We start from the raw sequence: 11,438 nt of genomic DNA, 5'->3' as shown, positions 1-11,438 counted from the left end.
TCCAGACATCTTCCGGGTTGGAAAAGAAAGCTCAAGACACTCCTTGGAAGTGGACCCCACAGCCCTGGTGCCTGGCCCCTACCTTAGTTCCCAGCCCCAGCCAACCGCAAGTGCTGGGTGGACCCTGATCTAAGGGGCCCAGGTTCATCCCCTGCTTCCCTTCCTAGCTGTTGAGGCTGGGCAAGGAACCTCAGGCAATTCAACTGAACCGCAGGGGCCTGGTGCCTATTGGGAGCCACTCTATGGCCTGGCCTCCCAGTGCAAAGCTTGTCCATCTACTCTTCTACCCATGAAAGAGCAGGAGGCCACCAGGTCAGGAGGGGCTGACCCTAAACCAGGAGAGGCCATGGGCCAGAGTGTGGGTATCCTTTCAGGCCCCTTCCGGAGTGAATCCAAGAGATGGGTTGAGTCCATCCATACTCATTGTCACTGGGAGGTGTCTAGTATTATACCCATTTTATGGAAGAAGTCACTGAGGCTAAGATATGGAAGCTCAGAATGAGGGCCCTCTGCTAGAGTCTGAGGCTATTTTTTTGAGCCCAAAACAAACAAACTTTCAAGCTCAGGTGGGTTGGAAACGTAGAGGAGGAAAAGGGTCTCACCTGAGACCCAGTTGTCTATAGTCCAGGCCAATCCCCAGTCAAATGGTTGTCAGTAAGTTTGGAGCCTAAAGCCTTGGTCAGCTTATGACCTGAAAAGAACAAACCACTGCAACCTCCACCCAGACGACATTTGCTGGCCTAGATGGTGCAGATACCCAGGGGACTTAGCCAGCAGGACCCCCCAAGGGCTGTGTGACGTTTTGCAAATGTGTTTCATGGTGCCACCCCCCCGAATCAGGCTTCCTCCCCTTTCCCCAGCTTGCCTCAGGTGAGTGAAAACACTGTGTTTTCATTCCACTTGTTATGCCTAACTCATAGCAACCAAAGACTTGTCTTCTGGAGTGATGCTCCCTGAACCCCCTGGACCTACAATTTGGGGGCCCCCGCGGCCCTCCGTGGCAGCACCGAGCCAACCCACTTTGCACAAACGTAGCCGCCTCCAGCCCTATTTTCCCAATGTCCTGGGGCCAAGCTGTGGTCAGTTATTAGCAGGTGGGGGCAGAGTCCCTGCTCTGCCTCTTACGTGCTGGGTAGACACAGGGCTTCCTTTCTCTACTTTTGTTCCTCTGTTTCCCTCTCTGTCTCAGTAGTCTGGAAGAAGTCAGTTTATGACCGGGGTTCAGGAATCACCTGTGCAGAAATGAGGTCTGTCCCTGAGCCCTCCCCTCCCTGGTCTCCCACAGCCTATTTAAGAGCCTCCAAAGAGAGGTTACGAGCTGCTCAACTCAAAGAAAGAAGGGAGATTGTTCCACAACCAGGGCCCTTTGATCCAAGCGAGGGAGCACTCTGGCTTTATTGTAAGGAAAACCAGGAGAAGGAGCTGGGCCAGCCTCACATCAGCAGTGCTGTCAGTGAGGGCAACCCAGGAGGCTGTTTACTTTCTGGGGCTGGGGAAGGGCCTTGGCCACATTCAATTTCTCCACGTCTCCGTAGCAGTACAAATTGGGGCCTTGGACGAGGTACAAGCCGAGACCATTGGCGGAACACGAGCTGGGGCCCAGAGACTTTTCCGTACACAGGGCCGTGTCAACCTTTTCATGGGGCCAAGGAAGCTCTGTCCACGTGGCTTGAGCTCCTAACTTCAGGTCCAGCCACCACAGCCGCCGTCCTGGGAAGAAACACCGGACATAACATGGCTTCCACGTCATGGGGATCCTGACCTGGCTCTTCTCACGCCATGACGGGGATCTGTGCCACGGAGAAGTAGCAGAACAGGCCCCCCCTCAGCGCCCGACACCCCTCACCTGCCATGATGTGGAGGCGAGAAGACCCAGGACAGGTAAAGGCTGCATCCACAGTATCAAGGTTGATCCCATGAGGGCTCCCGAATTCCTCCTCCAGCCGCTTTGGATAACCATCTACTAGGATATAGCCTCCCTTTGTCAGGAAGATATATACCTGGGTGCCCTGGAGGACAAAGGACATTAATCAGCACAGAGCTGGGTATTTTCCCAGTCTCCACCTCATGCGTCACTCCCAACACACACCTGGATCAGATAGAGCTTATCATCCCAGGAAAAGGCAGTATCCACTGTTGAAGGACCATGGGGCCACAGATGCTCAATGGGCCAGCTATGCCGCCCGTCCTGGCTGGTGTCCAGACGCCAGTAGTGGGATCCTGTGGGGTAGCAGAGGTACCTCTAGTACTGGTGGTAAAAGGCCAGGCAGTGAAGAGGCAAGTGACAGAGGCAGGGGTGAGTCTCGAGAGGGAGGAAAGAATGCATCCAGAGGCCAAGAGGGAAGAGGCCATGTGAGGAGCTGAGGAAGACTTGGTTGGCAAAGTTGGGCATTGTGACCTAATTGGAATCGGAGTCAGTAGGGGCCTGATGGAAGGGCGAGCTTGGAGAACAGTGGCCAAGTTGCCAGGTAAGGCCAACGTCCGTCATGGGGTTCAGTGGGGTCTCCTTATGCATCTCAGATGTCTGTGTGCAGAGATGCTACAGTGAGACAGTGGCCAGGAGTTCAAAGGGAAGCAGCGCAGCAAGCTTCCCCTGGGCGTTCTCACGCTGGCTGTGTTCTCTAATCCCTTGAGATGGTAGGATACGGAGGGAGTAGCCAGACCAGCACCCTAATTTTCCTCTCCCCTTTTCATAACAACTTATTAGAGGAATTGTCTAAACTCTCATTTACCTTTGCTTCCTCAGCCCACTTCACTTACATTCCTGTTTCCCTTTGCCATTGAGATTTCTCTTTTCAAGGTCACTAGTATCCTCCAACTTGCCAAATCTAATGTCTACATCTTACTCTACCTCTCAGTGGCATTTGACTGCTCACAGGTCCCTTCTTTAAATATCTTTTTTGGATCTTGGCTCTGTGATTCCAGACTCTTCCAGGGTTCTTCTTAACTATCCGACTCCTCTTCAGCCTGATATCTATTACTGGAATCCCCCAGTTTGGACCTCTGCTCTATCTATACTCACTCTCCTGGTGATTTCACCTAGTCCAGGGCTTTAAACACCACCTATATACTGATGACTTTTGATCTGTTCCCTTTGGATCTGATGGACTGCTTCTTTGAGTGTCAGGCGCAAACTCAGCTGCCTACCTGACCTGTCCATTTGGAACCATTAGACACCAGAACCCCAACGTGTCCAAACTTATCTCTGCCCCCACCAAACACACACACACACGTCTCCTTCCCTAGTCTTCCCCAATTTTAGAAAAAGAAACCACCAGTCACCTAGTCTCCCAGTCCCTACAAGCCAAGTCATTCTTGAAACCTCTCTTTCCCCTTCCCCACTCCGATCAATATCCAAGGCATTGGTTAAATGCTATGGGCCCGACTTCCAAAATACGTCGCGATGACCCCTCACCACCTCTGCTGCTGTTATCCCAGTGCAAGCTGTCATCACCTCTAATCCAGACAGCTGCAAGAACTCCTTGCTGGATTCCCTGCTTACACAATTGTACCTCTGTGACTTATATTCCACAAGAAGCCAGGATGATCTTTTAAAAAAAATAAGTCATGGGCTTCCCTGGTGGCGCAGTGGTTAAGAATCCGCCTGCCAATGCAGGGGACACGGATTTGAGCCCTGGTCCGGGAAGATCCCACATGCCACGGAGCAACTAAGCCCGTGCGCCACAACTACTGAGCCTGCGCTCTAGAGCCCGCGAGCCACAACTTCTGAAGCCAGCGTGCCACAACTGCTGAAGCCTGCGCACCCTAGGACCCGTACTCCGCCACAAGAGAAGCCACCGCAATGAGAAGCCTGCGCACCACAACGAAGAGTAGCCCCCGCTTGCCACCAGCTAGAGAAAGCCAGCACACAGCAATGAAGACCCAACGCAGCCATAAATAAATTAAATAAATAAATAAGTAAGATAAAAAGACAGATGCTTAAAAAAATAAGCCAGAACATATCACAGCTCTGATCAAGAGCCCTTCCCGGCTTCCTTTTACAGTTGAAAATCCTTACCAGGCCCATGTCATCTGACCCCTGCCTCCCTCTTTTCAAGCCACTTACCTGGCTCCTTCTCAGCGTGTCAGCCACACTGGCCTCCTTTCTTGCCTCCCCGAAGTATTTGCTGTCTACCCTCCCTAAAATGCTTCTCCTCCAGTGCTTTATGTGGCTAATTCCTTTTGATCACTGAAATCTCAGCTCAAAAATCGTCTCTTCAGTGAAGGGGCCCCTAATTCTCTTCACCTCTATCCCATTATCCTGTCTTATTTTCTTCACAGCTTTCTGGGGACACTTAACATTCTTTTATTTTATATTTTAAAACATCAACGACTCATACATTCATTTATTCTAGCTTCAAATGGTATTTGAGAATAAGAAGCATTCTGATGTTCCCAGAACACATCACAGCTGTTAACACTGCCTGAAAGTATTCTCTTTCACTTTCTCTTTTTTACTGTCCTCTCTCCGTCTAGCAGGCTCTCTGAAGGCAGGTGTCTCATCTGCCATGTTCACGACTGTATCTCAGTGCCTAGAAAAAATGCCCAGTGCCTATCAGGTGCTCGATTATTTTTCGGTGCTCGAAAAATAGCTGGTATTCCCAATGCAGCCACAAGTTCTCCTTATGGGTATTAACTGGGCAAGTCACAGTAACTACATATCCACCTTCCCCTCCTGCTGAAACTACCCTGCTCGTGGCCCCTATTTGGAGAATCAGAGCTGCGCTGCATTTTGTGCAGAGGAAGTAAGTGCTGAGCCCCCAGTCCATTAGAAGTCGATGCAGAGGCCGACCAGCGGCCACTCGAATGTGGTCTGGAATAAAAATATGGGCTGAGCCAGGCCCATCCTCTCTCTGGAAATCCAAGTAGGAAAAAGAGCCGAGGCAGTTATCAGTCGGATCTGAGGCTGAAAGATCCTGACTAGAGAGAAAGTAGAGAGGGCGTGACGGTCCCTGTGCGAGCCGAAGTAGTGACAAAACAGAAAGAATGGATTAGCAGCTATGAGGTACAGACAAGAGATTTATCAATAAGGGAGAGGAGAGGACCAGCCCTGTGCTGAGTGGCTGGGTCACACTGGTGTTTTCACCAAGATAGTGCGTTCCCACCTCAGCTGGGTATTTTTAACATAACAATGTTCTCTCAACAGCTATAGAACATCTCTAATACTCCTGATTTAGGAATTCAGCTGCATTCTACTTATGGACACATGGTCTTGAGGTTCCGTGATCTCTCCATGGCTGGGTGTTCTCTCTACATCTCTGTGTGGTCCCTGTGGCCCTATTTTCTTAGCGTCTCTATCTCCATATCTCTCTCTGTCTGTTTATCTCTCTATCTCTGTAAGCATTGCTATTTCGCTTTGTGTATGTGTCCTCCCCATGGTGCCTCGCTCTCACCATAGCTGCATGTTCTTGTGACACTTTTGTGTTCTTACTCTGGCATATATTCTCAGCATAGGTCTACCTTTTCACTACAGGTGTGTGTTTCATCACGGAGGCACGTTCTCATTACAGCATGCATTCCTGCTGTGGGCATATGCTCTCCTTGCAGCTGTGTGTTTTTCATTATAGCTTCGTAGTCATATCTGATCAGATTTATTCAGGGATTAGGAGCAAGAAAGGATTTTCACTCTTCTGTATTCTCACCACTATTTTACATTTGTGTCTGATCATACATATATCTTAGGCTGAGTGTAATGTGGTAGGTCACTCCTTCTCTTGGAGCTGTCCTCAAGTATAGATCAAGACTTATCACTACCTGTCTGACTAGCCCCAGAACATCCTTAGGTATCATCAGATGGTTTTTAATGGCACAGGTCTGGGGAGAGGGGTTTCTCCTGGTCACTCAGGGGAGAAATCTCTTCAGGCTGGTGAAACTATTGCCTAAAGGTCTAAGGGACTGAACAGTTGTTGGCTGGTTCTCAGCAATGGGAACATCTCATCCCCAGGTAATGCTGTGCCCAGAGGCCTGCACATAGGAACCAGGCACCTGGAACAAGATGGAGCTCCTGATGAGAAGCTCAAGGTGGGGAGGGCCAGAGGACCCTGCGAGACGTGCAAGAGCAAAGAGAATACGAGGAGTCATGGGGCCAGGAGGTCCCTATGTACCAACAGATGGTACTGGGAGGCAGACAGGTGAAGCTAGAGGCCTCAGCGATGAGAGACAGGTTGAACCATATGCATCGGACGAAGTGAGGGGCGAAAAGGGGCATGATAGCGTGTAAGGATGGGGGCCGACGGGACAAAATATGGGGCACAGTGATGAAAATGGAGGAAATGTGCCAGAGATGGGAGACACACGTGAAAGAGACGGGAGGTATGGAGGGCAGAGATGGGGGAGTTGGAGGGCATCTCTTACCACTGAAGGCATAGGTGGCACCGTGTTTGTCAGACAGCAGTGCAGACAAGACTAGATCTGGGCTACAGCGTTTATCCCCATGGCGAGTCGCATTCCCGTGTGCATGGCCTTGGGGGAGAAATGGGTGAGGGGGAACACAGGAAGGCAAGAGGTCAGAATGAGTTCCGAGGTGGAAGAGATGGCTGGGGTTATTGGGGGTGCAGGTTGTCCCCATATGAGGACAGCTGGGGAGAGCCAGAATGGAAGTGGAGCTAGGGCAAGGGCCAAGGTGTCATTCCACAGGGTGAAGGTAGGAGCTGGCTTATATGGGGTCCGCGAACTCAGGGAAGGTGGACAAATTCCAGGAGGTCCCAGGGCTTGGGCTTTCTCACCTCTGCCAGGGCAGGGCATAAAGTAGTCTCGGACATCCAGAGGGTATTTAGGAAACACCATTCCCGTGACAGGGTTGAAGCGCAGGAATTGGTTACCCCGGAAGCAGTAGTAGCGGCTGAGCCATCGCATGGCAGAAGAGCAGTTGCCAACAGCCTGCCAGGAACGTCGTTCCTTTTTGGTTTTTGTATTGAAGTCCCAGAACCACGTGCGGTTGCCTTTGTCCAATCAACCAACAAGCATTCAGTGAGGCCGGGCTGCGCCTTCCCTTGTGTTTGTACTGGCCCCAGGATGGACCAGATATGGTCCCCATCACGTGGAGCTCACAGCCCAGCAGGGAAACAGTTGAGGAAAGTAATCATACAATAAAATGGAGCAGCAAAGTACACGTGATCAGCTCAGCAAGGGCGGTGGGACGAGTCAGGGAAAGCTTTCCAGAGAAGGTGATACTTAAACTAAAATCTGAAGGAGGAGTTACAAGGCAGACAAGATGGGGAGATGTAACTCCAGAAACGAAAGTCTAAAGCATGAAGCAAATTGGGTGTACAGGGAACAGCATAGCGTTTCTGGGGCTTCATGTTCAAGGTAAGCGTTTGATGAGACTCAAGGCTGGAGGATCAATAGGGACTTGGTCATGGAGAACCTTGTATGTAAAACTAAGGAACCTAGATTTGTCCTAAGGGTCATGGGGGACAATGAGGGACTTTTAGCAGAATTACACCCAGTTACCTTCTCCAGGATGACTTCCCCTCCTTCCCCTACTTGACCACTAGACCATAATTGGCTTCTCTACTCCTTCCCTTCATCAGGAAACCATATAGTGGTTCCACCACCACCACCATCCCTACCACTACCTCTATAACCACCAACCTACCACTACCCCAGGCTCTCTTATTCCAGCCTGGACTGACCTTGGAAGAACAAGACACCCTCATTTCTGCATTCTTCATTGTGACATTCCACAGCTGCATCCACTGGGGATGGGATTCCAGGAAACTCCTCTTGGAGCAACTTTGGATATTCCTTCTTATCATGAGGGTATACCCAGACTCTGTCCCCCTGCATGCAAAAACATGCTATTTTTAGTATGCACGCCAGATACTGCCACTCTGCCGTCCCACACATCTTTGATCTATTGCACTTACATAATATCCTTCTGCAGTCCCACACACTCTCAGTCCATCTGTGGACAACAGTGTGCTGTCCCCTTGCACAACTTCAGTTTGTGCAAATCCCATCACTGTTACTGTACCACACACAACTGTCTATGTACAACCAGATACTCCCATGGCACAATTATCTGCAATACCACTGGTTTTGGCAAACACATCCACAAATAGTCATCCTGCAATCATCCATCCATTCATACATTCATTTGTTCATTTATTCACTCAAGAAACAGTTGCTGAATGACTTACCATATGCCAGGCATTGTGAGAGGCACTGGGGATAAAGGGGTGGCAAGACTCTGTCTCTGCCTTCAAGGAGTTCACTGTACAAAAGCAGAAAGGATCCTACAATCCTAGCCATGTGAGCCCCAAGGTGGAGGCATGTGAAGTGCACTGGGAATAAAGGGGGAATACCTAAGTCAACCTAGAGAATTCCTGGAAGGCTGCACAGAGGAGGAGGCATTTGGGCCAAGAGTTAAAAACTGAGCAGGAATATTCCAGGTAGACAAGTGTGGACTGGGCGTTATCAGCAGAGGGAGTAGCATGTACACAGCATGCTCATGTGGCTGGCACACAGTGAATGTGGTGGAGGAGGAGATAAACCTGTAGAGATAACCAGGGTCCAGGTCTCAAGACCCATGTGCACCTGGCTTGCAGGAATCAGCACGTGGTGGTACCATTTGCTGAAACAGGGAACTCAGGAGGAGGGGTGAATTTGTACAGAAGATACTGAGCTCCGTTTGGGGGATGCTGAATCTGAGGTGCCTACGGAACGTCTAAGTTGAAGATGTCAGCCTGGAAATCAGAAAGAGATGTCTGGAGCTCCGGGGAGAGATCCAGATCTGGGGTCCACAACGTGGAGAGAACTCAGAGCCGTGGCAGTGGTTGAGATCACCCAGGCAGGGTGTATGGAAGGGCTGGGGAGGATCCCCAAGAAACATTCAAGGCGTGGCCCAGGATGAGAAGCCTGAGAAGAGCAGGAAAAGAGGCAGAAGGGAAAACAAAGCTGGTAGCGAGGGCCGCCCCGACCACACAGCATCCTTGTGCGAGTCAGGGGAAGGTGCTAGGAGCAGACACAGGCTGGGCCAAGGCCTGGGACTTGACAAGCACAGTGGGCTGGATCTCATCCTCCACTTGCCCCTCGGCCAGGTACCACTGTGTTGTGAACAACCTGGCAACCACAGGAAGAAGACTTGACGCAGGGTCGTGGAAGCAAGGGAAGAAATTTCCCGGAAGGAAAGGATGGTGGACAGATTGAGGAGTAGCAGAGAGGTGTGGACGCAGATTAGGACTGAGGAAGAGCCACTGGCTGTTGTGCTTCCCAGGCCCGCGTGCACACCGACTCCCCTAGCCTGAGCTTTCTCAGAAAAGGCAGGCGCAGGGGGAGGAAACCTGGAACCTGTTGGTAAGGGCTCCATGCCAGGGCCACTTGGCGGAGGGTCTCTAGTGTTGATTCCAGCACTTCCTGGCCTGGCCGTGACCTTGGCCCAGCCGTACCTTGATCAGAAAGACTCTGTCATGACCATGGCGGAATGCAGCATCCACGGGGCCGGGGACATCCTTCCACCTCTCTGAGATTAACTGCCGAGTCCAGTCTTGACCCTTCCACACGAACTCCCCTGCAAAACGCACACTCACTGAGGGACACGGAACAAACTTTTGGCCTACTGAGCTAGTTACAAAGAAGCTATGGGTGATACTCTCAGATAATTCCTACGATCTCCTGCAGATGGATACACCCTCGATGAAGGGGACCAAGTCTGAGGTCCCAAATGCCCCAATCCCAGCCCCTCCTACCTTTAAAAAACAGCATAGTCCCATTCTCATCCAGGGTAGTAGCATCAAAGCCCCAGCCATCCGAGCAGCGTTCTGGGAAGGAGGTGGGGCGATAGCAAATAAAAGGCCAGTCAGATGATACAGCGCAGAGACACAGCTAGACAGATAGACTCAGGAAGTCAGGGTCTCACCGATCACATCGGGGTCCAACTTGGTTGCATTCCCACGTTCAGCTCCATGCCTAGGGGCATTAGCCCTAGAGAGAAGACACGGAGATGTCTGGCTCCACAGGGTCCAATCCCTCTCCTTTAGCTCCTGACCCCAGACTTGCCCCAGACCTAAAAACTGACCCTAGCCCACTCTTTTTTTTTTTTTCTTGCGGTACGCGGGCCTCTCACTGTTGTGGCCTCTCCCGTTGCGGAGCATGGGCTCCGGACGCGCAGGCTCAGCGGCCGTGGCTCATGGGCCCAGCCGCTCCACGGCATGTGGGATCTTCCCGGACCGGGGCACGAACCCGTGTGCCCCGCATTGACAGGCGGACGCTCCACCACTGCGCCACCAGGGAAGCCCCCTAGCCCACTCTTAATCTGGAGCCCGGTCCTCCTCCAGCCCCGGCTTCACTCACAGAGAAAGAGGATGGGCGTTAGCCAGAGACCAGCACAAGCCCAACAACCACGGTACAACTGGTGTTCCCAGTGCCCGAGCCATGATGAGCTGGAGAGGCCACAGGACAGTTCTGGGCCCCTGGATGAGCTCCTATATAGGCATGGCAGCAGCACCACCCCACCTCCAAGCCTGCTGGGAATGAGATCTCTCAGGGCTATGCCAATATTGGCTGATTACATCAGTGCAAATAAGGTCAGGGTCTGGACAGAAATCTGAGTCCAAGACTAACTCTTCCCGGCAGGAGGGCCATCCCCCTTCAGTGACTTTTGAGCAGTGACTAGCCCAGCCCACTGGTGTTCGACTGTGACTCTCTTCACCTTGGTGATGGGTCTGAGTGCCCATAAGGTCGGGAAAGGGGGTAGATTGATTGAGGGCCACATTTCTGTGGTTGGATTTACCTCAACAATGCAGGAGGAGAGAAGAGGAAAGGAACATTTTTGTGTACGGTGCCATGCCCAGCTCTGAGACCCCTAAGGACACTGACACTTACATATACTGAGTAACCACACACATACACTAACACACTTAGAACTGCTCAGAGAACAGCTTCTTCCAAGCTCCATCAGGGGCCTTTTGGGGGCATTCCCCAGCCTCTTTAGCTTTACACTTGATGGGTCAATAATATTTCACTGTTGCCAAAAGTCCAAGTTCCACCCTAGCCCCCACCCCCATTGACAAAGAGCTTTGCAAAACTCACCTGGGAGGGAAGGGCTGACAGTAATGGTGCAGGAAGAGGTGTCTCTCTTCCAGAGAGACCTACTAGTAATTAGACTTTCTCCGTAGTTTCCACCTTAAGGGGAAAGTGTTTTGTTTACCTATCACAGAATAAATAGAACTGTACTGGGGTTTCACAATATTTACAGTTGATTCTTGCTTAAATGTTATCCTCTCAATGAAGCCTTTCTTGACCACCCCTTCTAGCTATTTCAGACTCTCACTTGTTTCCTTTGTTACTTAATAAAACTTGAAATTATTGTCTGTCCGCTTACGCTTCTGCATGCTTGTACTTTGTTTCTTTGCTTGTTTTGATTTGCCTGTTTTATGTACCATTACATTTTTAAAAAAAATTTTTGCCACACCACGCAGCATGTGGGATCTTAGTTC

General features: G+C 50.9%; 1 protein-coding gene across 1 annotated transcript; it reads right to left on the bottom strand.

The window, feature by feature from the left end:
• Positions 1-1,370: 1,370 nt before the first annotated feature.
• Positions 1,371-10,473, bottom strand: HPX (hemopexin). The gene is made up of 10 exons (XM_060303587.1): positions 10,294-10,473; positions 9,860-9,924; positions 9,690-9,761; positions 9,390-9,511; positions 7,635-7,782; positions 6,726-6,941; positions 6,355-6,462; positions 2,090-2,220; positions 1,847-2,009; positions 1,371-1,710 (listed from the first exon to the last, which is right to left on the bottom strand). The coding sequence occupies exons 1-10, from the start codon at positions 10,374-10,376 to the stop codon at positions 1,451-1,453; spliced, it is 1,368 nt and encodes a 455-aa protein (XP_060159570.1). The 5' UTR covers positions 10,377-10,473; the 3' UTR covers positions 1,371-1,450.
• Between the last annotated feature and the right edge of the window lie 965 nt (positions 10,474-11,438).

Source organism: Globicephala melas, chromosome 8 (genome assembly GCF_963455315.2).
Source record: "Globicephala melas chromosome 8, mGloMel1.2, whole genome shotgun sequence".
Lineage (NCBI taxonomy): Eukaryota > Metazoa > Chordata > Mammalia > Artiodactyla > Delphinidae > Globicephala > Globicephala melas.
Note: the sequence above shows the minus strand (reverse complement) of the source record. Positions and strands in the feature narration are given on the sequence as shown.

Excerpts from the sequence above, each read along its gene's own strand:
- HPX (XM_060303587.1), bottom strand. The coding sequence starts at position 10,376 with ATGGCTCGGGCACTGGGAACACCAGTTGTACCGTGGTTGTTGGGCTTG. Across the intron at positions 9,512-9,689 it reads GACTATGCTGTTTTTTAAAG|GGGAGTTCGTGTGGAAGGGT; the intron begins GTAGGAGGGGCT and ends TGCGTTTTGCAG. Across the intron at positions 6,463-6,725 it reads TATGCCCTGCCCTGGCAGAG|GCCATGCACACGGGAATGCG; the intron begins GTGAGAAAGCCC and ends TTCTCCCCCAAG.